Source organism: Astatotilapia calliptera, chromosome 14 (genome assembly GCF_900246225.1).
Source record: "Astatotilapia calliptera chromosome 14, fAstCal1.2, whole genome shotgun sequence".
NCBI lineage: Eukaryota > Metazoa > Chordata > Actinopteri > Cichliformes > Cichlidae > Astatotilapia > Astatotilapia calliptera.
In genome coordinates this window covers 3,220,760-3,244,947 of record NC_039315.1, presented here as the reverse complement: position 1 = coordinate 3,244,947, position 24,188 = coordinate 3,220,760, and the positions used below count along the sequence as shown (strand labels likewise).

General features: G+C 41.6%; 1 protein-coding gene across 2 annotated transcripts; it reads left to right on the top strand.

Moving 5' to 3' along the window:
• The first annotated feature begins 11,877 nt into the window (after positions 1-11,877).
• Positions 11,878-16,547, top strand: LOC113036848 (ras-related protein ORAB-1-like). Of its 2 annotated transcripts, XM_026193389.1 has the most exons (6): positions 11,878-11,922; positions 13,326-13,398; positions 13,472-13,567; positions 13,697-13,792; positions 13,888-14,019; positions 16,122-16,547. In XM_026193389.1, exons 1-6 carry the CDS (start codon positions 11,909-11,911, stop codon positions 16,347-16,349), a joined length of 639 nt encoding a protein of 212 aa, XP_026049174.1. In that variant the 5' UTR covers positions 11,878-11,908; the 3' UTR covers positions 16,350-16,547. The 2 variants fall into 2 exon arrangements, with proteins under 2 accessions (XP_026049174.1, XP_026049173.1); XM_026193388.1 differs by lacking the exon at positions 11,878-11,922 and having other exon boundaries at positions 13,306-13,398.
• Positions 16,548-24,188: the final 7,641 nt, after the last annotated feature.

The following is a 24,188-nucleotide window of genomic DNA, read 5'->3' as shown; positions in this document are numbered from 1 at the left end:
ACACCCAGCACGCCCCTGCGGGCGGTTTATCCTTCAAGCTCGGGTCCTCTACCAGAGGCCTGGGAGCTTGAGGGTCCTGCGCAGTATCTTAGCTGTTCCCAGGACTGCGCTCTTCTGGACAGAGATCTCCGATGTTATTCCCGGGATCTGCTGGAGCCACTCGCCTAGCTTGGGAGTCACCGCACCTAGTGCTCCGATTACCACGGGGACCACCGTTACCTTCACCCTCCACATCCTCTCGAGCTCTTCTCTGAGCCCTTGGTATTTCTCCAGCTTCTCGTGTTCCTTCTTCCTGATATTGCTGTCATTCGGAACCGCTACATCGATCACTACGGCCGTCTTCTTCTGTTTGTCTACCACCACTATGTCCGGTTGGTTAGCCACCACCATTTTGTCCGTCTGTATCTGGAAGTCCCACAGGATCTTAGCTCGGTCATTCTCCACCACCCTTGGGGGCATCTCCCATTTTGACCTCGGGACTTCCAGGTTATACTCTGCACAGATGTTCCTGTACACTATGCCGGCCACTTGATTATGGCGTTCCATGTATGCCTTGCCTGCTAGCATCTTGCACCCTGCTGTTATGTGCTGGATTGTCTCTGGGGCATCTTTACACAGCCTGCACCTGGGGTCTTGCCTGGTGTGATAGACCCCAGCCTCTATGGATCTTGTACTCAGAGCTTGTTCTTGTGCTGCCATGATTAGTGCCTCTGTGCTGTCTTTCAGTCCAGCTTTGTCCAGCCACTGGTAGGATTTCTGGATATCAGCCACCTCCTCTATCTGCCGGTGGTACATCCCTCCTCTTTCTTGGGTTTCTGCTGCCTGAGGTATTCACTGAGCACTCGGTCAGTTGGGGCCATCTTCCCAATGTATTCTTGGATGTTCGTTGTCTCATCCTGGACTGTGGTGCTGACACTCACCACTCCCCGGCCCCCTTCCTTCCGCTTAGCGTACAGCCTCAGGGTGCTGGACTTGGGGTGAAACCCTCCATGCATGGTAAGGAGCTTTCTTGTCTTTATGTCAGTGGCTTCTATCTCCTCCTTTGGCCAGCCTATTACCCCAGCAGGGTACCTGATCACGGGCAGGGCGTACGTGTTGATGGCCCGGATCTTGTTCTTACCATTCAGCTGACTCCTCAGGACTTGCCTGACCCTCTGCAGGTACTTGGTGGTTGCAGCCTTTCTAGCGGCCTCTTCATGGTTCCCATTTGCCTGCGGGATCCCCAGGTACTTGTAACTGTCCTCTATGTCTGCAATGTTGCCTTCTGGTAGTTCAATCCCCTCAGTTCTGACTACCTTCCCTCTCTTTGTTACCATCCGACTACACTTCTCCAGTCCGAACGACATTCCAATGTCATTGCTGTATAGCCTGGTAGTGTGGATCAGTGAATCGATGTCTCGTTCACTCTTGGCATACAGCTTGATGTCATCCATGTACAGGAGGTGGCTGACAACTGCTCCGTTCCGTAGCCGGTATCCGTAGCCAGTCTTGTTAATGATCTCACTGAGGGGGTTCAGGCCTATGCAGAACAGCAGTGGGGACAGAGCATCTCCTTGGTAGATCCCGCACTTGATGGTGACTTGTGCTATGGGCTTGGAGTTGGCCTCTAGTGTTGTACGCCACATCCCCATTGAGTTCCTGATGAAGGCTCTTAGGGTCCCATTGATCTTGTACAATTCTAGGCATTCCAGTATCCAGCTGTGGGGCATTGAGTCATAGGCCTTCTTGTAATCAATCCAGGCAGTGCACAGGTTGGTCAGTCTGGTCTTGCAGTCTCGGCTGACTGTTCTGTCTACCAGTAGCTGGTGTTTTGCGCCTCTGGTATTCTTGCCAATTCCTTTCTGTGTCCCGCTCATGTGCCTGTTCATCTTAGCTGATATGATGCCTGACAGGAGCTTCCATGTAGTACTGAGGCAGGTTATTGGTCGGTAGTTGGAGGGGACCGGTCCCTCCTTGGGGTCCTTGGGGATCAGGACCGTCCGGCCTTCAGTTAGCCATTCCGGGTGTCTCTCGTTAACTAGCAGCTGGTTCATTTGTGCTGCCAGACGCTCGTGGAGTGCAGTCAGCTTCTTTAGCCAGTAGGCGTGAACCATGTCGGGCCCTGGTGCTGTCCAACTCTTCATACTGGAGACCCTTTCTTGGATATCTGCCACTGTGATGGTTACTGGACCCTGTTCAGGGAGGTCGCTGTGGTCTGCCCTCAGATCCACTAGCCACTGAGCATTGCCGTTATGGGTTGCGTCCTTCTCCCATATGCTCTTCCAGTATTGCTCCGTCTCCAGCCTTGGTGGTGCTGTTCTCTTATTATTGTTCCCTTGCCACTGAGAGTACACCTTTGCTGGTTCTGTGGAGAACAGCTGGTTTATTCTCCTGCCTTCTATCTCTCTGGTGTACCTCCTCAAGCGGCTGGCCAAGGCTGTGAGTCTTTGCTTGGCAGTTTCCAAGGCCTCAGGTATGGACAGCTTGCTGTATTTCTTATGCACCTTCTTTGTCGCACCTTTCTGCAACTCCGTTAGTTGGCTAACCTCCCTCCGTGCTACTTTGATCTTGCCCTCTAGCCTCCTTCTCCATGGAGGGTACTGCCCCTTGTGGCTGTTCAACTTGTAGCCAAGCATCTCACTGATCACTGCTGCCGTATTGTAGATCAGCTTGTTAGTGTCGGTAATCGTGGTTGTAGGTATTGTCCGTAGTGCTGCATTAACATCATCTAGCAGACCTTCTGAGGGTACTTCACGTAATCTTGGTAACCGGCTACGGGGGATCCAGGTTTCAAACTTGGCCATTATCCTATTTTTCAGGTCAGTTCCTCTCGCACTCAACGATCCTTCTCCTATCGCACTTGGGGCTATGTACCCAATCTCGGGTGGGGGTGATGATATCTCCCCCCTGACCTGGCGTCCTGACTCCTCCTTGCCGTAGCATTTGTGTTGTACCTCGTCAATCTCTAGCTGTGAGAGCAGTCCCTTCTTTCGAATGTTGGAACACTGAGCTACTAGTTGTTTCGCCGTCATTGCGGATGTTGGGTATCGAAGAATCCATAGGTCCGTCATCCTATTCATGTAGCCCCTTCCGCCAGGGTTACTTGCGTAGTAGCATTCCAACAACGCCCTGTTTTCGTCTCTTGCCCACCGATGCCTTCTTGTATATATATATATATATATATATATATATATATATATATATATATATATATATACCCATACCAACAAACCCGTGCATGCGCACACACATGAAAATATTAGACAAGAACACCCTATCAAATCTCTACCTTTTCCCTGTACCCTGTAAAAACCATATCCTTAAACCGCTGTTTAAACTGCGCCATGCTCGGACTTTGCTTCATATCTTTACTTAGGCTGTTCCACAGCTTCACTCCACACACAGAGATGCAAAAACTTTTTAATGTTGTACGGATACGAGGATGTTTTAAATTTAATTCCCCCCTCAAATTGTATCCCCGTTCCCTTTTAGAAAACATTTTTAGAATATTGTCAGGAAGCAGGTTATTTATTGCTTTATATATAATTTGTGCAGTGAGAAAATGAACCAGATCTGTGAATTTTAGAATTTTTGATTTTAAGAATAGTGGATTTGTATGATCTCTGTAACCAGTTTTATGGATTATCCTTATGGCCCTTTTTTGTAATATAAAGATTGATGATAGCGAACATTTGTAAGTATTGCCCCAAACCTCTGCACAGTAATTCAAATACGGTGCAATCAGGGAACAATAGAGAATGTGGAGTGATTTGTGGTCCAGAATGTGTTTTACTTTACTCAAGATTGAGACACTTCTTGAAATTTTGTTATGTATATGATTTATATGAGACTTCCAGTTTAATTTATCATCTATAATCACACCAAGAAACTTATGTTCAAGTACTCTTTCAATTTCCACACCATCTACATGAATCTGCACTTGTGCATTTCTAAGGGAATTCCCAAATAAGATAATTTTAGTTTTACTTAGATTTAGCGATAGTTTGTTCCTGTTAAACCATTTTTTAATTTTGCACATTTCTGAAGTAATTGTATCCAGCAGCTCCTTTAGATTCCCCCCAGAACAAAAAATATTTGTGTCATCTGCAAATAATACTAATTTTAATATATCAGATGCCTTACAAATATCATTTATATAAATAATAAATAATTTTGGACCCAGTACAGAGCCTTGTGGAACACCACAAGCAATGTCCAAGCATGATGAGGAATGGACACCCAGCTTCACAAATTGTTTCTGGTCACTTAAATAATTTTTCACCCATTGCAGTACAACCCCCCTAATCCCATACCGTTCCAGTTTATTAATTAATATGTCATGATTGATTGTGTCGAATGCTTTCTTGAGATCCAGAAATACTCCAGCTGCATACTGTTTCTGATCTATAGCATTCGTAATCTCCTCAATTGATTCGATTAATGCCAGAGATGTTGATGTTTTTGATCTGAATCCATATTGACTGTCAGAGAGTAATTTATATTTATCTAAGAATTTGTCTAATCGTTTATTAAACAGGTTTTCTAGGATTTTGGAGAATTGTGGTAGTAAAGAAACAGGCCTGTAATTTGTGAAGTGGCGTCTTTCCCCGGTTTTATACAGCGGCACAACTTTAGCTATTTTCATTTTGTTTGGCACTCTTCCCGTCTGAAATGATAAGTTGCAAATATATGTTAGAGGTCCTACAATTCCTTCAATGACCTTCTTGACGATTTTCATGTCAATATCATTACAATCAGTGGATGTTTTATATTTACACATGTGTACAATGTCAATTATTTCTTTTTCCTCCACTGATGTGAGGAACATTGAGTTAGGGTTCCTATCAATCAGGTTTTCACTACAGTATACTGATGGCAGTGACTCAGGAATTTGTTCTGCCAGTTTTGGTCCAATATTTACAAAATAATGATTAAAGCTGTTGACCTTATCAGCAGTGTTTTCCATAATATTGCCATTATCGATAAAGTATTGTGGATAACTTTGTTGTCCAGAATTATTTTTAATGATACCGTTTAAAACATCCCATATTCCTTTCATATTATGTTTATTGTTGTTCAATATTTTACTATAATACTCCTTTCTACATACACGTATAATATTGGTCAACTTATTTTTGTATTTTTTATATTTATTTTCAGCATCTTTTGTTCTTTGTTTTAGGTATTCCCTATAGAGTGTATTTTTCTTTTTACATGCATTTTGTAAACCCTTAGCGAGCCATGGTCTATCTGAATATTTGTGCTTTCTGTTGTATTTTATTGTTGGACAGTTTTTATCGTACAACTCCATGAATATTCTTAAAAATATGCCATATGCAATATCAATATCAGCTTCTTTGTACACATTGTCCCAGTCCTGATTTAATAGAGCGTTCTTAAATGCAGTCATAGTTTCTTCTGTCCTTACACGTCTGTATCTCAGTTGTTCTTCATGCTGATTTTTCTTATAATTAGTGTCATAAACTGCAAAAACTGGTAGGTGATCACTGATGTCATTAATTAATATTCCGCTCACAATGTTGTTTTCCATATTGTTAGTGAAAATATTGTCAAGTAAGGTGGCACAATGTGGTGTAATTCTGCTAGGCCTGGTTATTTTAGGATGTAAACTCAAACTGTACATAGTGTTTAGGAATTCGTCGCTCATTTTATGCTTTTTCGGATTCAACAGGTCAATATTAAAATCACCACAGATAAACATAACTTTTTGATTTGTTTTAGAGAATATTTCCTCTATGAAGTCATTAAATACTTGAATACTAGAGCCAGGTGTTCTATATATACAGCTAATTATTACATTTTTTTCTTTTTCCTTATAAATTTCAATTGTTATACATTCTAGTAAATTATCAATTACAGTTGTCATACTTTCTACCACCTTGTAGTTTAGGTTTTTACCCACATACACAGCTACTCCCCCTCCACTCTTGTTCCTTCTATTTACAAAATTCACTTCATATCCCTCCAGTCCAAAGTCCATTCCTTTCTCCGCATTGATCCATGTTTCAGAAATGGCAATAATTCCAAATGGATTTGTCAACTCATTTAGATATTCCTTTATATTGTTGAAGTTGGCATACAGACTTCTGCTATTAAAATGGATTATTGATCATTTATTTTCCGTGTTGATGGTGTGTTTAAACTGTTCATCAGTGAAGTAGCAGCAGTTACAGCTGATGTTGTAGAAGAAATTATTTTCCGGGTCTATATCCTTTTCTAAGTCTAGAACATTATGGTCTGTGTATCGAAATGTTCTCAGTTCCAGATTATCATAAAGAGAATTCCAATGAGTTATGTTGATATTGTTGCCGGATGCAGATGAAGTTCTTTTGGACTGTGCCATGTGTTGTGTTGTGTGTCACGTCACATGTGTATTCATACCTCCAGAGTAAGTTGACCTCAGTATTTGTCCAGCTCCTCCATATTTCTGATGACCAACACTTTGGCTTGTTCCGGTGTTCCATTGAGTTTAATGAATACTTTACAGTTGGTGGTCCATGTATTTTGAATGTTTCCCTGTTTCTTCAAGTAACGTGCTTTCCTGGCAATGTCCGCATTTCTTTTTATCAGATGTTCGTTCATGAAGACATCGGATCCTTTCAGTTTCTTTCCTTGTTCCTGATTATAATTAGTCTTAATCTGCTTTGATCTCTCTAATACGGGGCTCTTTATACTTATGTCTGCATTTTTATTTTGTTAAATACGAACACAGTCATAGCAGAGGCGCTGCCACGTATGTGGCCAGAAAGACAGGACCAGTGTGTTTATTTGGTAGTTCAGTGAAAGGCTTCAGTTAGTTAAGAGTGGGAGAAAAAAAACTTTCACGTTTGTAGTTTTATTTTGTTATACAATATTTGAAATAAAACAAACAAACAAACAAAACACTACATTTTTGGAAATGTTTGTGGGCGTTTTCTTGTTTGTTTGTGTTTTTTGTACTATTTGAACACTGAAGTAACCCTCACATGAGATGACAGTGCCAGCAGTGGCCCACGGCTCATTTCAGTTTCACACCCCTGCTGTAACATCTTCACCTCCTGTGTCTTGACTTCTTTAGTTTGCAGCTGTTAAAATGTTCTTTGCTTTTTGTCTTTTGCGGATGCAGAGCCTTGAAATCAGTTTTATTTACAGTTTCAGTTGCAAAGTGAAGAAGCAAAATTAAATTTAAAGTAGTGAATATTATGTAGCACAAAAGGAGTGTTTTAAAGACTTTATGTAATAACTGAACATTTAAAATTTGATCAGCTCCGAGTTGTTTCTTTTAGCAGTTTATCAGATCAGTGCAAATGTACTGTATATGGACAACACTGCAGACAGCCCCCGTCACGCTCTGTTGCCACTCTTCAGTTTCGAGTGAGGTTAATTATATTGCTTAATTGGCCTCAGGGCTAAAACACAAAACACACACACACACACACACACACACACACACACACACACACACACACACACACACACGCATGGAGGAGTAAGGGATTGTGGTAAAATAAGGGTGAATAGTAAAAAGCAGCTATTTATCCCCGCTCCCTCGGGTCTCCTGGGACGCATGCTGATGGGAACAATGATCGGTTTAACTCCATCCACTGACCTGCACACATCATACACACAGCCTCACACACTCTTCATGTGTGGCTCTTCTGGCTCAAGACACATACACCCACACGCACTCATTTTGGGAGTTTTTTGCACGTCAATCTGCATGTTGACCACGTCAGTTGTTCCAGACAGCTATCGGTACTCTTTCTGTTCATGTTTGTAACTCAACAGCTGAGAAAATGAACATACAAAGCAAAGCGTAAAAAACACTCCTGGTGGGTTTTCCCTCTTATAAAAAGTCATTTGTAATTCTTACGCAGATTTCAGAAATGGCACAAAGTAACAGTGGCAGGTAAACTGCCAACATGTTCTCATCACAGAGTTTAAATAGTGCACTCCTGTTAGAAGCTGCTGCTGTCACAGAAACTTTGAAAAAGGTGTCCTTGGCGTCACTGCCGTGAGTCGATATTAAGCCCTGGTTGTGTTCGATACTGCGGTCACTGCTTGCATAAACTATAATGCAAACTCAGCATAAAGATTTAGACTCAAGCTTGAGGTAAGTTTGACTCGCTTTAGTAGTTTCCTGACTGATGGAAGAATTGCAAGGCCATTAAATTATCATGAACCTTCTTGTTTTACCAAACAGCAGCATTTAACACCCTGAGAATAAGAATCCAGCCATGTTGGCTTTTAACATGTGCCACAGGTCAAAGCACAGTCTGGGATTTTAATAAGTAAACCTTTGTGGCGGTCTCTTCATTTCTTGGTTTGGTGACGTTTTGGCTTTGACTCCAGCGATCAGAATTTTAACAGAGTTTTGTGTGACTTGGCCGACATTCTTGTTGTCACATCTTCTGTAGGAGTTGTAACTTAAGCTCTGCCAGACATAATATTTCAGGGTGAATTTTAGTTTTGTTGTGTAAAATGAACGTTTTACATTAGCGCTGGTTTTGAATGCAGGATAGAGATCCCAGACTAGCTTTCATAGACTAAAAACATGAGTAAATACAATTTGTTTTGCACCCCCACCCAAAGTTTCGCCTCTCCTCTCCATCACTTTGTTTTCAAAGATTTCCCTTTCTTCTTCTTACTTGTCTCACGTTCCCACCCTTCCCCTTGCTTTCTAACCCTCCTTCTTTGTTATTTTCTTTCTCTCTTTATTTCTTCTTTTTCTCTTGGACCCTTCCCCCAGTTTTCCCACCTCGGTGCTCCATCGGGAGCACCACAAAGCCTGGTGCTGCCGTAGCAACCACCGCGCCACCGCCTCTGCCCCGGCAACAGGCCGTCGTCAGGGCTGCTGACCCTTGACCCCATCACAGCTGCTTACCCATTGCATATCCCTGGCTCTCTGCTCGCTCCCGTGACCAGGGGGTCACACACTATATCACTTTCACCAAAAAAACAGGACAAGACAAGAGAGGAGAGGAAAGGAGAGACGAGGAGATGAAGCAAGGACACAAGGAGAGAGGAGGTAAGATGACCAGAAAAAACACAGAGAAGAATGAAGATTAAGAGTCGACATAGAAGGAAAACTAAAAGAATCAAAGATATGAAATTAAATGAAGAAAGCAAAAGATAAGAACCTTAATATATGTTAAGTGGAGATAAACGAGGAGCAAAGGAAAAAAGAGATGAGGCAACACGATGAGAGGACAGCAAAAGGAATAAGAGACCATCTTATGGTGGAACACACACCAGCCCTGATGCTAATGCTCTGACTCATCGCACTCCTCTCTCATCACCTTCTATCACCACTCATGTCAGCTACAAATCTGTAAAGTTTCATGACTGCTGTCTTGCAGCGTTGTGATGCTATCATGTTGATATATCTGTCCACATACAGACAGGCAGACACAGACACATCTTCGAAAGTACTCTAACCTCTTTAGATACTCCTGCTATAGCAAGCAACAGCAGGCCCCTGTTTGCTATTAAGACATTCACCAAAGAACAAAAGCACAAGGTGAAACCAAATGTATCCATTCTGTTGAAGGTTGTAACAAAAAACAAAGATTAGAGAAGACAGAGTGAAGAGAAGACATAAGGCACAGCGGAAGGAAATGAAAAGAGGAGGGGACATATGAGGAATGAAAAGGAAAGAGAAACAAGAAATCCAAGGATCAGGAAGGAAATGAAAAACAGTGAAGTGCTACTCGTGTGTAAATCGACTTTGGGTTTCTTGGCGGTAGACAAAAATAAGTTATATTATTGTTATTATAAAGAGGACTGTAAGAAAAGAATAGGCATGATGAAAGGAAAGTGAGATTAGAGATAGTTAGGGAAAGAAAAGGATAAAAACTGACGATGAGCAGAAATAAAAGTAGAGAAGAAACCAACAGGAGAGGGGCGATGAAATGAGAACATGAGAAAAAGGAAAGCAGGAGCTGAAAGACTAAGAGGTTTACTTGGGTTAAAGACATAACATTTATGGATCTATCTAGCATTATGTGAAAGTTCAATTTATAAAACATTATAGAAAACAGTTTAATCCTCTAAACTTTCGACTCTTTTTTAACTCTACTGGTTCTACAAAGTGCTTACATCTCTCATTCATATTCATGAGCATGGCACACAAATGGTGACACATTAGGCATTCACCTTTATGGTACTGAGTTTGTGTCTGTCAGTATTTGTCTGTGCAGAGAGTAATGAACCCACGGTGGTGTGTAGTCCTCCAAAAAACTCAGCGCAGCATGGATGATGCTGTGCATAGGCTAGATGTTGATTGGTTGAAAAGTGGGCTGGAACAGGAAAAGGGACGACAGGAAAAATTCCCCCAACTGGAAGAAATATGAGAGAGCTGCCCTGCACAGACGACTGATGGAGCCAGGTTCAGCCGGGCACATGTAATAACATCATGTGTTTCCAGGACTGAGGATGTGTCTGAAGCAGACTCCATTCCCCTGTGTGCCACACGAGGAAAGAAAACTGGTTGCACCTCACACATTTTAGGCCTCTTTTTTCCTTTTTGGCAAAAGTCCACCCTCTACCATCACATACATGTCACAAAGGACATGTTTAGACTCTCTCTTGAAATGACTCCTGACAGTCAGGAGTTTGGAGGAGAATTAGAGAACAACCCACTTTATCATGTGAGTCATGGTCACCCCATATAAATTTAATATTTAAGCTAAGAAGCATCGTGGCTGTTCTCTGATAACAAATTCGTTTGAACTGTTGTCATGGACAGTATAAAGATGTTGTGGTTAGCACTGTTGCCTCACAGGAAAAAGGTCTGGGGCCTTTCTGTGTGGAGTCTGCATGTTCTCACCAAGTCTGTGTGGTTTCTCTCCGGGTACTCTGGCTTCCTCCCACAGTCCAAGACATGCATGGGATGAGGTTAATTGGTAATTCTGTTCAGGGTGTACCCTCCCTCTTGCCCTCTGACAGCTGGGATAGGCACAGGCACCCCCACAACTCTGAATTGGATAAGTGGAAGAAGATGGATGGACTACATTAGCAAAGGCTCCTTAACAGAAATGAACCCTGTAAAGCATCTCTGTCGCTCTGCGGACAGCTGCCATGTTGCTTTTGGCTGCTTTTGTTTGGTTTCAGTAGAACTTCTTGTTTGTTTGAGAAGCTCAGAGCTGCAGTTGGTACAGGAGTCACTGTCACTTTGATTCAAAATGAGTGCAGAGCAGAGGCACAGTTTCATGCCGCTCACCACAGCAACACAGCACAGTGGAAACAGCAAAGAAACCAGCTGAACGTTGAGACTTAAAAGTGGGTAAAAATAAATTTTCTACAGGACTGTGTAGATGTATTTATGTCTGTGTGTGTGTATACATGTTTAGACATCTTTGTGAGGACAGAAAATTGGAATGCTGCTATACTTGTGGGGACCAACAGTCACTTGTTGGGACAAAATGCCTGTCCCCACAAGTTTGAAGGCATTTTTCACACTCAAAATGTGGTTTTAGTGTCAGGGTTACAGTTAGGTTAAGGTTAGGTTTAGGCTCAGGGTTAGGATTAGGCATTCATTTTTGATGGTTAGAGAAAGCGGCTAGGGAAAGCATTATGTCAATGAGATGTCCTCACTAAGATATGAAAACAAGTGTGTGTGTGTGTGTGTGTGTGTGTGTGTGTGTGTGTGTGTGTGTGTGTGTGTGTGTGTGTGTGTGTGTGTGTACCTTGGTTTTAGGTGCTGTCCTCAGTGTAACCTGAACTGGGCTTTATTAATAAATAATGCATCTGAACCAGTCAGCTCATCAGTCAGCTTTTGAGGCAGGCAGTTCTGGCTTATTCTGCCATTTGCCCTCCAGCGGGACAGAAACAGACGTAGCATCAGAGATTATCTGTCTGTTTTCAGACTCAGGATTCAGTTTCAGGTGTTTCTGTTTTTGTTGCGTCAACTGGGCCGACCTCGTTGATCATGAATCCTGAATAGTAAGTGTTGTTTCTTTCTCTGCGCAGTGCATTACCGAGATGAAATGATCAGCTTGTAATAAAATGACACCTGGTCTTTAACACTGGCTGCTGACATGGAAAGTTAGGAGAAAACTTAAGCATGTGTAACATGCCCGACCCTTGTTTTTAACCTTTGTTTTGTAACTAGAGATCAGTCGTATCAGACGTATGTCAGTCTAAAAAGACATACAAGCCAGTTTTATTGCTGAGGTGTCTAATTTGAGCTTATCAGTAAATTGTAAGTTGTGATGAATTAATGTTTTATGTCCGTCCATAGATTTGCTGCATGTTTCTATCAATTTGTAGAAAAAAAGCAAAAAGAGTAGATAATTGGAGGCATTCAGTTGTAGGTAATCTGCAATGGCTCACTAGGCCTCTGTGGCAGATGGGTATTGTTTAGTGGTGCTCAACAGAACAAAGACAAATTGTAACTTCTCGCAGACAAGAGTGCTACAGAAGAAACCATACACAGAAAGACATTTGATCCCAGGTTCGACTTTGCGTCTGTGACTTATGTGTCCATAAACTATGTAATGCAGCAGCTAACCACTTTGGTTTAATGCTACTCATTCAGAAATACAACACAATAATTTGCATCCATCTAGTATTACCAGGCAGCTGCTTTACTGCCAGCTTTGAGAAACAGTTGTAATAATATCAACAACCTGGTTCCAGGAGGGCACGGTTTAAGCTGTAGCTCCAAATTCTTACATGAAAATAAAACTGAATGGAAAACTGTGTAGTGTGGATGGTTTTATTCACGTTCTATCAAAAAGCTTGCTTCTTATTCATTAATTTGTATCTTTAATGGGTAAAAGTTAGACATTTAAAAAAAGGAGTTTCTTGGTGACGACCACGTTGTTACCTGTGATTACACAAAATGACATTACTGGTGAAACATTGTTTCAGTATCTAGAACTAGTGACTGTGATAAACCATTCCTGATGAGCTAACATCTGTCCAAGGTTCACACTTTCATTTGACTTGTGGTTCAAGCACTTCATGGTGCTTGCACTGAGTGAAAAACTGCAAGTCTTACAAGCAAACAGCACGACTGATTTTGCAACCTTCACACTGTGCACTCGATATTTAGTTCATATGAAAGCAAAAAACAAAAATCTTCCAAATTTAGAGCCTAAAACATTCAAAATATCAGATCATCCCTTGACTTTTGTTATAGATGTAATAAAATCTGGTTGCAAGTGTGCCACCCTCTGCATTTCTTAAATTCATGTCAGCATTCAGAGCTGTATTTGATGTGTGTTATTTGCTAGCTGGCTTTCAACATTTAAATTATGCAGCTTTTTATGGCATGACATCATTTACATCTGAGATGGAACCTCTGTAGTGGTTCATTCATGCATGTCTTCCTTGCTTCCCAGTGACTACTTGTTCAAGCTTCTTCTCATCGGTGACTCTGGAGTTGGAAAGTCATGCCTGCTGCTGCGCTTTGCGGTAAGACTGTGCACACGTATGCACACAAAGACACGCTCACTTTCCCTTTTTAACACTTAACTGCTTGCTGCAGGATGACACCTACACCGAAAGCTACATCTCTACCATAGGGGTCGACTTCAAGATCAGGACCATTGACATGGATGGGAAAACTGTCAAGCTACAGATTGTAAGGAAACGGCGAAGCGGTTTTGTGAGGGAACATCATAAAGTTGTTTTTCAAAGCATGAAAGTCTTAAAAAAAACTGTGTAATGTTAGCCTCAGTGCTATTTTACGTGTGTGCATATACTCCTTCAGTGGGACACAGCAGGTCAAGAGAGGTTTCGAACCATCACCTCCAGCTACTACAGAGGAGCTCACGGCATCATCATTGTGTATGATGTCACTGAGCAGGTCAGTGTGTATGTCTTCATCATCATCTAAAAAGAAAAGCATTTGAACATGAACTCCAGACCTCCTGCTGCTTCGCTTTCTCTCTCTCTCCTCAGGAATCCTTTAACAATGTGAAGCAGTGGCTGGATGAAATAGATCGTTACGCCTGTGAAAACGTCTCCAGGCTGCTGGTGGGAAACAAGTCTGACCTCGTTAGTAAGAAAGTGGTGGATGCTGCCACTGCTCAGGTAACAGGCTACATGCAGCGAAGAGGCTTAACTTCAAATACTTAGAAATAACTTCACACCTGTGGTTTTATTAAGCATCATAAAACTAAGTGGAAACTTAAAATGGGAAATAATTTGTTTTTTCTTTCCAAAATAATTCTAGACATGAGCACACTGGTATTTTGACATCATCACATATCTCTATCAGAAGGTTTTAGCATCGTGGACAAAGTGTCTGGCTTTGTGCTTAGACACACGTACTGTGGCAGCACTGGAGGCAGGAAGCAAGTAGTCAAGTTAGGAAGATCGACAATCATGCCTAATGTTTCAGTAACACTAAAACCAGATGACAACCTCACTGTGACTAGTAAGAATGGGTGGTTGTCCTGTGACTGTGTGGTGATTTTTCACATTCAGCGAATGAGTGCAAACAGTTGCTGCGATCAGATGTTTGGCACTCAACCACTAATCACTCAACCTGCAATCACTCTCAGGCAGATTGTTGAAGGTTGGCAAAAAATTACCACCTCATTTATAAATGCAAACAGGTTACTAACACGCTGAAGTCCCTCTGACTGAGTCTGCACCAATGAGCACAATTCATCTGGGACAACTCAGCTGGTTTCAAACTGGGTATTTTCTGGGTATACTTCTATCTAAAAGTGGGACTGCCTACCTAAGTCATTTGGAGTTAGATTGCGGTGCCGCAGTAACTGTCATACAATCTGGGGAGGAATTCTTGAGACTCCTTTCTTAATCTTGGTGTCGCAGTAGTGGTAGAGCAGGTCATCTGCTAATCAGAAGATTGGTCCCAAAGATATTTGTCATGCTCCATTTTGCATGCCAAATATCTACGGGCAAGGTATTACCTCTGATGGAGTCTCTCCGATGCGTCCAATGGAGTATAAATGTGTGTGACTGTTAGATAGAAAGTGTTAACTTTGGAAAAGCATAGGAAAAAATGCTTGTATGAATGAGGCAAGTTGTATAAAGTGTGCACAGTTAGAGTAGGAAAGCTCTTTATATGAACCAGTCCATTTATCAGATCTATGAGGTTCAGACACCTTAACCCCGTTCAATTACAAACTGATACAGACTGGCCCTCTCTTACTGACTCTAAGGACTCCAAAGAGTCAATTTGAGGGGAGCAACTAACTATGAGTCTCTCAGGGAGACTTCAGCGTGTTAGTAACCTGTTCCAAATCTAGACTTGGACTAAGAAGCAAACCATTTGAAAGGATAGGAGATTGCAAGCTCATATATTTAAAAGTAGCATTGGAGGCAGAGCCTTCAGCGTTCAGGCCCATCTTCTGGGTAACCAGCTCCCAGTTTGGATTTGGGAAACAGAAATCTTCTCTACTTTCAGGAATAAGTTTAAAACTTTCCTTTTTCATCAAGTAGTTAGGGCTGGATCAGGTGACCCTGAATCCTCCCTTAGTTACACTTAATAGGTCATGCTGCCGGAGGTTTCCCATGATGCACTCGGTGTTTCTTCTTCACTGTGTTTACACATCACTCTGCATTTAATCATTAGTTATTATTAATCTCTGGCTTTGTCTTTTGTCCCGTCTTCATCCCCACACCCTCAGGTGTGCCAGAGGTTGCTTCTTGTTAAAAGGAAGTTTGTCCTTCATCCCTACGGTCCTTACCTTACAATAAAAAGCACCTTGAGGAGACTTTAATGCTGTTGTGATTTGGATTGAATTAGTAGTCAGGTCATTGACAGGGGCTTCTTCGGACCAGTGGGCATCTTGTACATGCACCAGGAGCTTTGACAAACCGGCAGTATTTGAATGAAAACAGGCTCAGTGTTCTCAGTGCCAAGTCTGGCCAGGCGTTCATCGACTTTGTAGCTTTCATGTCTAAATTCCTTTGAAAAGTACCAGATGTAAACTTGTGAACTAACTACAATATTTAAATGTTGACTCATCAATAATTCAAAAGTCTGATTAGGGTTCTTTTTCAGAATGACTACTCAGTTCACTCTTAATCCAGGAGTACAAATTACATGTAATACTTTACTCTGGAATCGAATTTTAGAATTACAGTTGTTGCATTAAATGCTTTTAAACTGTGGTGTTTACACACTTGCTGCTTTTAATAAGACTTGACCCCATCCACAGGACCTGGCTTCGTCCCTGAAGATCCCGTGCTTGGAGACTAGTGCGAAGAGCTCTGATAATGTGGAGAGGGCGTTCCTTACCATGGCCTCTGAGATCCACAAACGTCTGGCCAGTGAAGGAGGGGGCATGGAGGGCGAGTCAGCAGAGGCCAGAACCGCCAAGATCAACAGCGCCCCCCTGTGGCTGGGAGGGGAAAAACAGACGCAGGAGGCCAATAACTGCTGCTGAGGTGGAAACATAAGCACAAATATTTATTACTTGATGAGACAGATGTGTCATTTGAAAAAGACCCAGCTGTCTGGTTGAAGGACTCATTAACTGAGTGTTACAGGCACACATATCGGCATATTTTTGACATTTATGACTTTGGAAGAAAAACACATTTTTGACTTGACTATGATATATTTTTGAGCTTGGTACTTTTGAATGAGATAGAGGTTGACGTTTTTTCCTTTTACAATTATGTTCATTTATTTTAAAAATGAGAAATGGAAGTAAAACTAAATAAAAAGAAAACTATAGCACATTATAATAAACTAGGACCAAACATGCAGAAATCAGAGCACTCAGCCAAAGGAACAAACAGGGTGGGGTCTATTCAAGTGTAGACGACATGATTTGGAAATACAGAGAGGACCACTCTCGTGAATAGCAATAGTTGAATGTTAATTAGCAGCCGCACAGTCTTTAATTATCTGATATAAGCAACCTGACTGTATGATTTAAGTTTCTATAAATGCCTCAGACTTATTAACCAGTTCCTGTTGTGTTTTGCTTGGTGTTTGTTTATGTCAATAAAGATATCTGAAGTTGGTCTTTTTTGCTGAAAATATAAAGAGATACTGAAATTCTTAAGATGATATTAAAATAAAGCCTGATCCTGATCTGCGTGATTAAAGTTAGAAGATGATTGTTTCATGGTTTAACACTAGGAAGGCCCAGAGCCCAGCCATTTGGCTTTTCTACCTTTAAAACCCGGAGAGCAGCCAAATGGCTGGTAGGCTTTTAGCTAAGCTTTAGCTTCAGGCAAGTGGAAGCTAAATTGGCTAGTCATTCATATGTAAATTGGGTTGTTACCTGGGAATTCTGGAGGGAGGGGAGTGGGGGTGTGTGGATGAGGGGGGGGGGGAGCTGCTAAAAGCGGTGAGCTTCCTTTTGTTTCATCTTGATGCATTCTCAATCATCCAGGGAAACAAATCTCCAAAAGTCACCAACTTGGAGTGTTTCAGTTTGCCATCTTAGGGAGAAATCAACACACATGGGTGTATGTCCTTTGTTGCTGAGATTTATTGATAAAAACAGTACAAAAAATCAACCATTTGTACACATTTTTACAAATAATTATAAAAAGTGAGTGAGTACATTTCAACATTTTCAGCAATCACTCACAATCCTGGCACTGCCATGGTATCTGTAGTCTGCATTTACCACATGTGTATCTGTTGCAGTGAACACATCGCACAGTGGCATGATTGTTCTTGCAATTGTGTTTGACCTGACACATGGCTCTTTTTCCAGGGCTCGGTGTGGAGGGTTGTGTCAAAGGCAACTGTTCTTTTCTTGCCTTCTTCGCAGCTACATGAGAGTGAGCTAACTCCCTTGCAAGCTCCACCAGGAAGTCCACCCGTCTTTCCTTCGTCCCGGAGCATGCTTGATACAGCACATGTGCATTCAGTGCTGCCATGTCAATCATGTTATAAAACACGGCAACTGGCCAGCGCCGTGTTCCTCTGCGGACAGTGTACTCCCGAACCATCTGGTCCATCACATCCACGCCACACTTTGTTTTGTTGTAAAGGGTGACAGTGTTTGGCTTCCTTTTGGTAGTGTTATCAGTCTGAACCACGCCGTGCATGCTGCTAAGAATATAGACTGTCTTCTTCCGTTTGGCCGCATACGCCGTCAGCGTGGCAGCAGAGGTTGAAGGAATGGAGAGTTTAAATGTTAGTTGTAAACAGCTATATCATATAATAACTGCAGCTGTAGCTGTGATCAGACATCCCCCTGCAGGCCCTGAAGCTGAGCTCTGAGGTCCTCACAAACCTGCTGGAGCCAGCTTCCATCCTGGGGAGCACGTTTTTGTGTTTCAGCGCGGGGCGAGGCACAAAACCCAGATGGTCCAGATGGACCAGATGGTTCGGGAGTACACTGTCCGCAGAGGAACACGGCGCTGGCCAGTTGCCGTGTTTTATAACATGATTGACATGGCAGCACTGAATGCACATGTGCTGTATCAAGCATGCTCCGGGACGAAGGAAAGACGGGTGGACTTCCTGGTGGAGCTTGCAAGGGAGTTAGCTCACTCTCATGTAGCTGCGAAGAAGGCAAGAAAAGAACAGTTGCCTTTGACACAACCCTCCACACCGAGCCCTGGAAAAAGAGCCATGTGTCAGGTCAAACACAATTGCAAGAACAATCATGCCACTGTGCGATGTGTTCACTGCAACAGATACACATGTGGTAAATGCAGACTACAGATACCATGGCAGTGCCAGGATTGTGAGTGATTGCTGAAAATGTTGAAATGTACTCACTCACTTTTTATAATTATTTGTAAAAATGTGTACAAATGGTTGATTTTTTGTACTGTTTTTATCAATAAATCTCAGCAACAAAGGACCTACACCCATGTGTGTTGATTTCTCCCTAAGATGGCAAACTGAAACACTCCAAGTTGGTGACTTTTGGAGATTTGTTTCCCTGGATGATTGAGAATGCATCAAGATGAAACAAAAGGAAGCTCACCGCTTTTAGCAGCTCCCCCCCCCCTCCTCCACACACCCCCACTCCCCTCCTCCAGAATTCCCAGGTAACAACCCAATTTACATATGAATGACTAGCCAATTTAGCTTCCACTTGCCTGAAGCTAAAGCTTAGCTAAAAGCCTACCAGCCATTTGGCTGGTGGCGGGTTTTAAAGGTAGAAAGGTAGAAGCCTGGGACTGCCAGTGTTAAATGAGCTAATCTTGGTGGTTTGACTGAGACAGGAGATCAACCACTGAACATCAAAATGCACAAATATCATTAACATCCTTTTTTTCTCCCCTCAAATTTTTAAAAGTCAGCTTCCATTCAAGTTGCATTGTGTGATGCCGGTGCCAGTTTTTGGGTCAAGACTTCTTAATTTGGAACTCTCAGATCCAAATACAGACATGGAGGTCTGGACAATAAGGAAAAGTCTGTAAATTCAGAATAGCAGTGAGTTGATTATCAGGTTTTATTTTTCTCACAATCTGTCACACTTGTTGTTTTTCGAACTTTCAAAGATGCAGAAATGTCTGGGAGCCGCTGATTTTATATAAAATGTTCATATGGTAAATGCTAACTCATCTGGCATTTGACTTACTAGATTATTAAATGTTTTAAAACCTAAAAGATTCTTGAGGAACTTTAACTCACTATCTAAAATCTGAAAATCACTGGACATCCTCAGGAGATATTGGCCTGACAAATATCCCTTTGTGATGTGAAGGGATTTCTCATGAAGGCCAGGCAACCTTAAATATGTCATATTAGTGTCATTTCAACATGAATTAATTTCCTCTCTTTGCTGTGACAACAGTATTATCGCAGTGTAACAATGACTCACTGAAGGCCGACTTCTTTGTAATCAACTGGACGTTGTTTTAGCAACAAGAAGCTTATGAAAGCAACTGAGAGACTGAGAACTCAGCAACTTCAGCTACTCAAATACAATTTAAATAAACTTTGTTCTTGAAATGTAAAACAGATGGGAAATAAGACCATGTTTTAAATGTGTGAGCTTTGTCTACACTATATGGTACTGAGTACCTACACCTACCTACCTAGCTACCTACACATTATGCCTACAGTGTGAGGCATAGAATGAACACCAGCTCCCTGTGCACAGTTTGCGTGCTGATGTTAATGCTGGAGAAGGTTTAAAATGAATAGAATATACAAAAATACTCTGGAGTAGAGGAGGATACACAACAATAATGAAACCATAGTGACTACACAGCTGATATACAAGCATATGTGTCAGTCCGATCCTTTCCCTACAGTCAGCAGTGAGTTCTGCACTGTCCTCAGGTTTGATATGAGGATTTAAAAGCAGTTTATTTTATGAAAAACTACAAAAACTACAACAGCTGGACTGCCTCAGACAGGCAAATGGAAACAGGATGAGGGGGCAGGACAGAAACTGGTAAGCAGTTATTTTTCCTTCCACTAGATGTCAGTGTTGCTCTGTATTTGTTTCCTACAGAGGTTGACAGCGTCAGTGTCATTCATGATCTCTTATGTTTTATGTTCGCCCCCCTCCTCCCCTGCATCTCTCCCTACCTCTGAGTATCTCTTTCATCTTTACATCTTTCACTCCCACTTGTCTAACCATAGCCTACCTCTGTTCCTCCACCCCATCCTCATCCCCGGCCTCTTGCTGCTTTTCCATCATTTCATATTCTTTTTCTTTTTTGTTTTCCCCTCTCCCTCTTACTTCTCTCTTGCCCCACTCGTCTACACCCTTAATGGACCTCTCACTTTATATCTTTCTCCCATTCTCTTTTGCCCTTCTGCCACACATGAATGTTCCAAAATGAATCTTAATTTGATTGCAGAGATCTACAGCTCAGGTGGGGGAATCTGTCCATAGGACAACTATTAGTCGTGCACTGCACAAAGTTGGCCTTTATGGAAGAGTGGCAAGAAGAAAGCTGTTGTTAACAGAAAACCATAAGAAGTCCCGTTTGCAGTTTGCCACAAGCCATGTGGGGACACAGCAAACATGTGGAAGAAGCTGCTCTGGTCAGATGAGACCAAAATGGAACTTTTTGGCCAAAATGCAAAACGCTATGTGTGGCAGAAAACTAACACTGCACATCACTCTGAACACACCCCACTGTCAGATATGGTGGTGGCAGCATCATGCTCTGGGGGTGCTTCTCTTCAGCAGGGACAGAGAAGCTGGTCAGAGTTGATGGGAAGATGGATGGAGCCAAATACAGGACAATCTTGGAAGTAAACCTCCTTGAGTCTGCAAAAGACTTGAGACTGGGGCGGAGGTTCACCTTCCAGCAGGACAACGACCCTAAACATAAAGCCAGGGCAACAATGGAATGGTTTAAAACAAAACATATCCATGTGTTAGAATGGCCCAGTCAAAGTCCAGATCTAAATCCAATCCAGAATCTGTGGCAAGATCTGAAAACTGCTGTTCACAAACGCTGTCCATCTAATCTGACTGAGCTGGAGCTGTTCTGCAAAGAAGAATGGGCAAAGATTTCAGTCTGTAGATGTGCAAAGCTGGTAGAGACAGACCCTAAAAGACTGGCAGCACCCAACAACATAGCACCCAACAATCTGTGGGATATAAATATTTCTAACATTAGTAACTTGACAGTTAAAAAATTAAACTGCTGAAGGGCATGCCAGGAGGTGCTGTGTATTCAAGAATAGTGAAGTCAAATGATGAAGAGAGGAACAGGAGAGCAGTGTCTGATGTATTGAATGATTTTTGTTTGTTTTTTGATATGCTGAACTGCAGATCAGCTCAGGTAGCCCCGCCCACACACAGTGACAGGAAACTAGGTGAGACAAAGAGCATGTTAGAAAAGGCTCATTTATTTTAGCCTGCATTTTAAACTGTGCTCTGCTGTTTAAACAGCTGCTCTGAAAAACGATTTCAGCGCTTAACAGAGCCTATGAATAGATTCTTGTTCTATTGTTGTGTGGCTTTATCATCTTTATTTTTTCAATGATGTAATTCAAATGTTCAGCATTTTATTTACACTTACTCTTCTACTAATAGAATGATGACCTATATAAAGACTCATTTATGCATTTATAACTTATTTATGTATAATAACAATGACAACAACGGTATAAACTGTAAAACTGCCAGGTTCTTTAAAAAGCATGAAATATAAATATAAAACAAGATTAAAATGCTAATTATAGTTAGAACCCTCAACCCTTAAAAGGGGTAGCTTTTAACCCGTTCACACATAGTGGTCACTACAGTGGATATTCAAAGGCTGTTTTCTTGTATTTGTGTCAGTGTTGTTGGTATACTTGCACATAAACCAGTACACTGGACACTGATGTGTCCAGTGTAGTGCCCTGCCATACCCTGCCACCCACTGGTTGTTTAATGTTACTACAGATGTATGACGTGTTTTATGAAGGAATTATGACAACTTCGATAAGGATTTTTTTCTTAAGGATTTTTATTTATCTTTTCATGCCTAAAGATGAATAAAAATACTTCCTGATTGAGGTTGTCATAATTCATGTTTGACAGGTTTAAGGAATTAAATTAAAGTTTTACTTTTTTGTTTTAGTGTTTATGTTACAGGTACCGGGTGGCAGCACCTGTAGACAGCTATATATGTGTCCTGTAAACAGGAAAGAAATGATCAGACAGGGAGACGTGGCTTGCCGTTTCCTGAATACTCCGCCATTATTTATTCAGATTCACAATTATGCACTCCTTTCATTACTTTTACAGTATTACAACTGTGTATTTACTTATTCTTAACATAGCTCACACACACATTCTCCATAACACATTCCAATGTTATAAACATGACCAATTTTCTTGTAAGACTTGGTTCAAAATGAATTCCAACAAGACAAATCTATAAATCTCAAATAGCTTGAAAGAATGGTATAATCAGCACCATCTTGACATGTGCACTGAATTCACGGAAACACTTTATGGCAGAAACAAGATACTAAAACAATACAGGATAACGGTGGAGCCGATCACTAACATCACAGAGCATAGGAGGTGTGCGACCCAAACTAACATGCTAACCTTAGCATGCTGCTAAAGCCGTAAACAAATACTTACAAAAGTGTAATTTACTGTACTACACAATGTTGTACGCTTTCACTTTCCAACCGTAATGGTTAGTCTATGCTATATAATGGATGTGATTGCTATTATATTCTACAGAGGTGTGGACTCGAGTCACATGACTTGGACTCGAGTCAGACTCGAGTCATTAATTTTATGACTTTAGACTTGACTTGAAAAAATGTTCTAAGACTTGTGACTTGACTTGGACTTTTACACCAATGACTTGGGACTTGAATTGGACTTGAACCGGTTTACTTGAAAAGATTTGATATTTTACCCCAAATATAAAATTTAACAGGCATATTATATAGAGATTGAAAATGTGACGTCATTCACGGGTAGAACCGCAAAGGATTCTGGGAACTCGTGGCAATCGGTACTAGCGCACGCAGGCTTTCAATTAAAATCAGTCACACAGCGATAAAAAGAAACACAAAAATGTCAAGAAGCTGTTGTATTATTAACTGCAATAGCCGGTCGCATGACAGCCACGGGAAGCCGACGGGTAAAGAGATCGGTTGTTATTGGATTATGTCGTTGAAGAGAAATTGTTCAAGCCATGTTTCCGAAGTAACAAAGACGCGACGGATGGCCTGGATTGCAGCCATTCAAAGATCAAATATAACGTCCCAGAACACTCCAGCTCACAGGTTAGTCTGCTCCAAGCATTTACACGAAGGTCAGTGTTTTTTAGTAGTTAATACCTCATTTTCATAACATAATTAGTGATATAGGTTACAAGCAAGTCTGGCGCTGAACAGAAATTGTCGCGCTATGCTCCTCTGTTTATTGTGCATAAATAGTGAATTGTCCTGACACAATATTGTGTTTCGCTTCTGTTATTATGGTACATTGACAAGAACATATACTTTTATTCACAGGATAAAACAGGTTTTTTGTATCACTAATTGCCCAGTACGATTACAGCATACAATATTGTTGTTACTGCTAAGTGTGTGTGTGGGGGGGGACTGCTGATCAAAGGGTCAAACATTCTTGGTCAGGAAGAGGGTAGCCTCCCCCTCACCCTAGATGGTTCATCCTAGATAACACGGTGAGGAAGTCCTGCAGTTCATCTAAACAAAGAGCACTTAGACTAGAACAGACGCAACTACGTTAATCCTACCATAAAATAATAAGACACGGTATGACCTCTCATGCTCCCAAAGTGCTGTCTAATACACACAAAGTTTGCAGACTATCAAGGATCAAAACCTCTACCAATCTACAACTAATTACAAAACT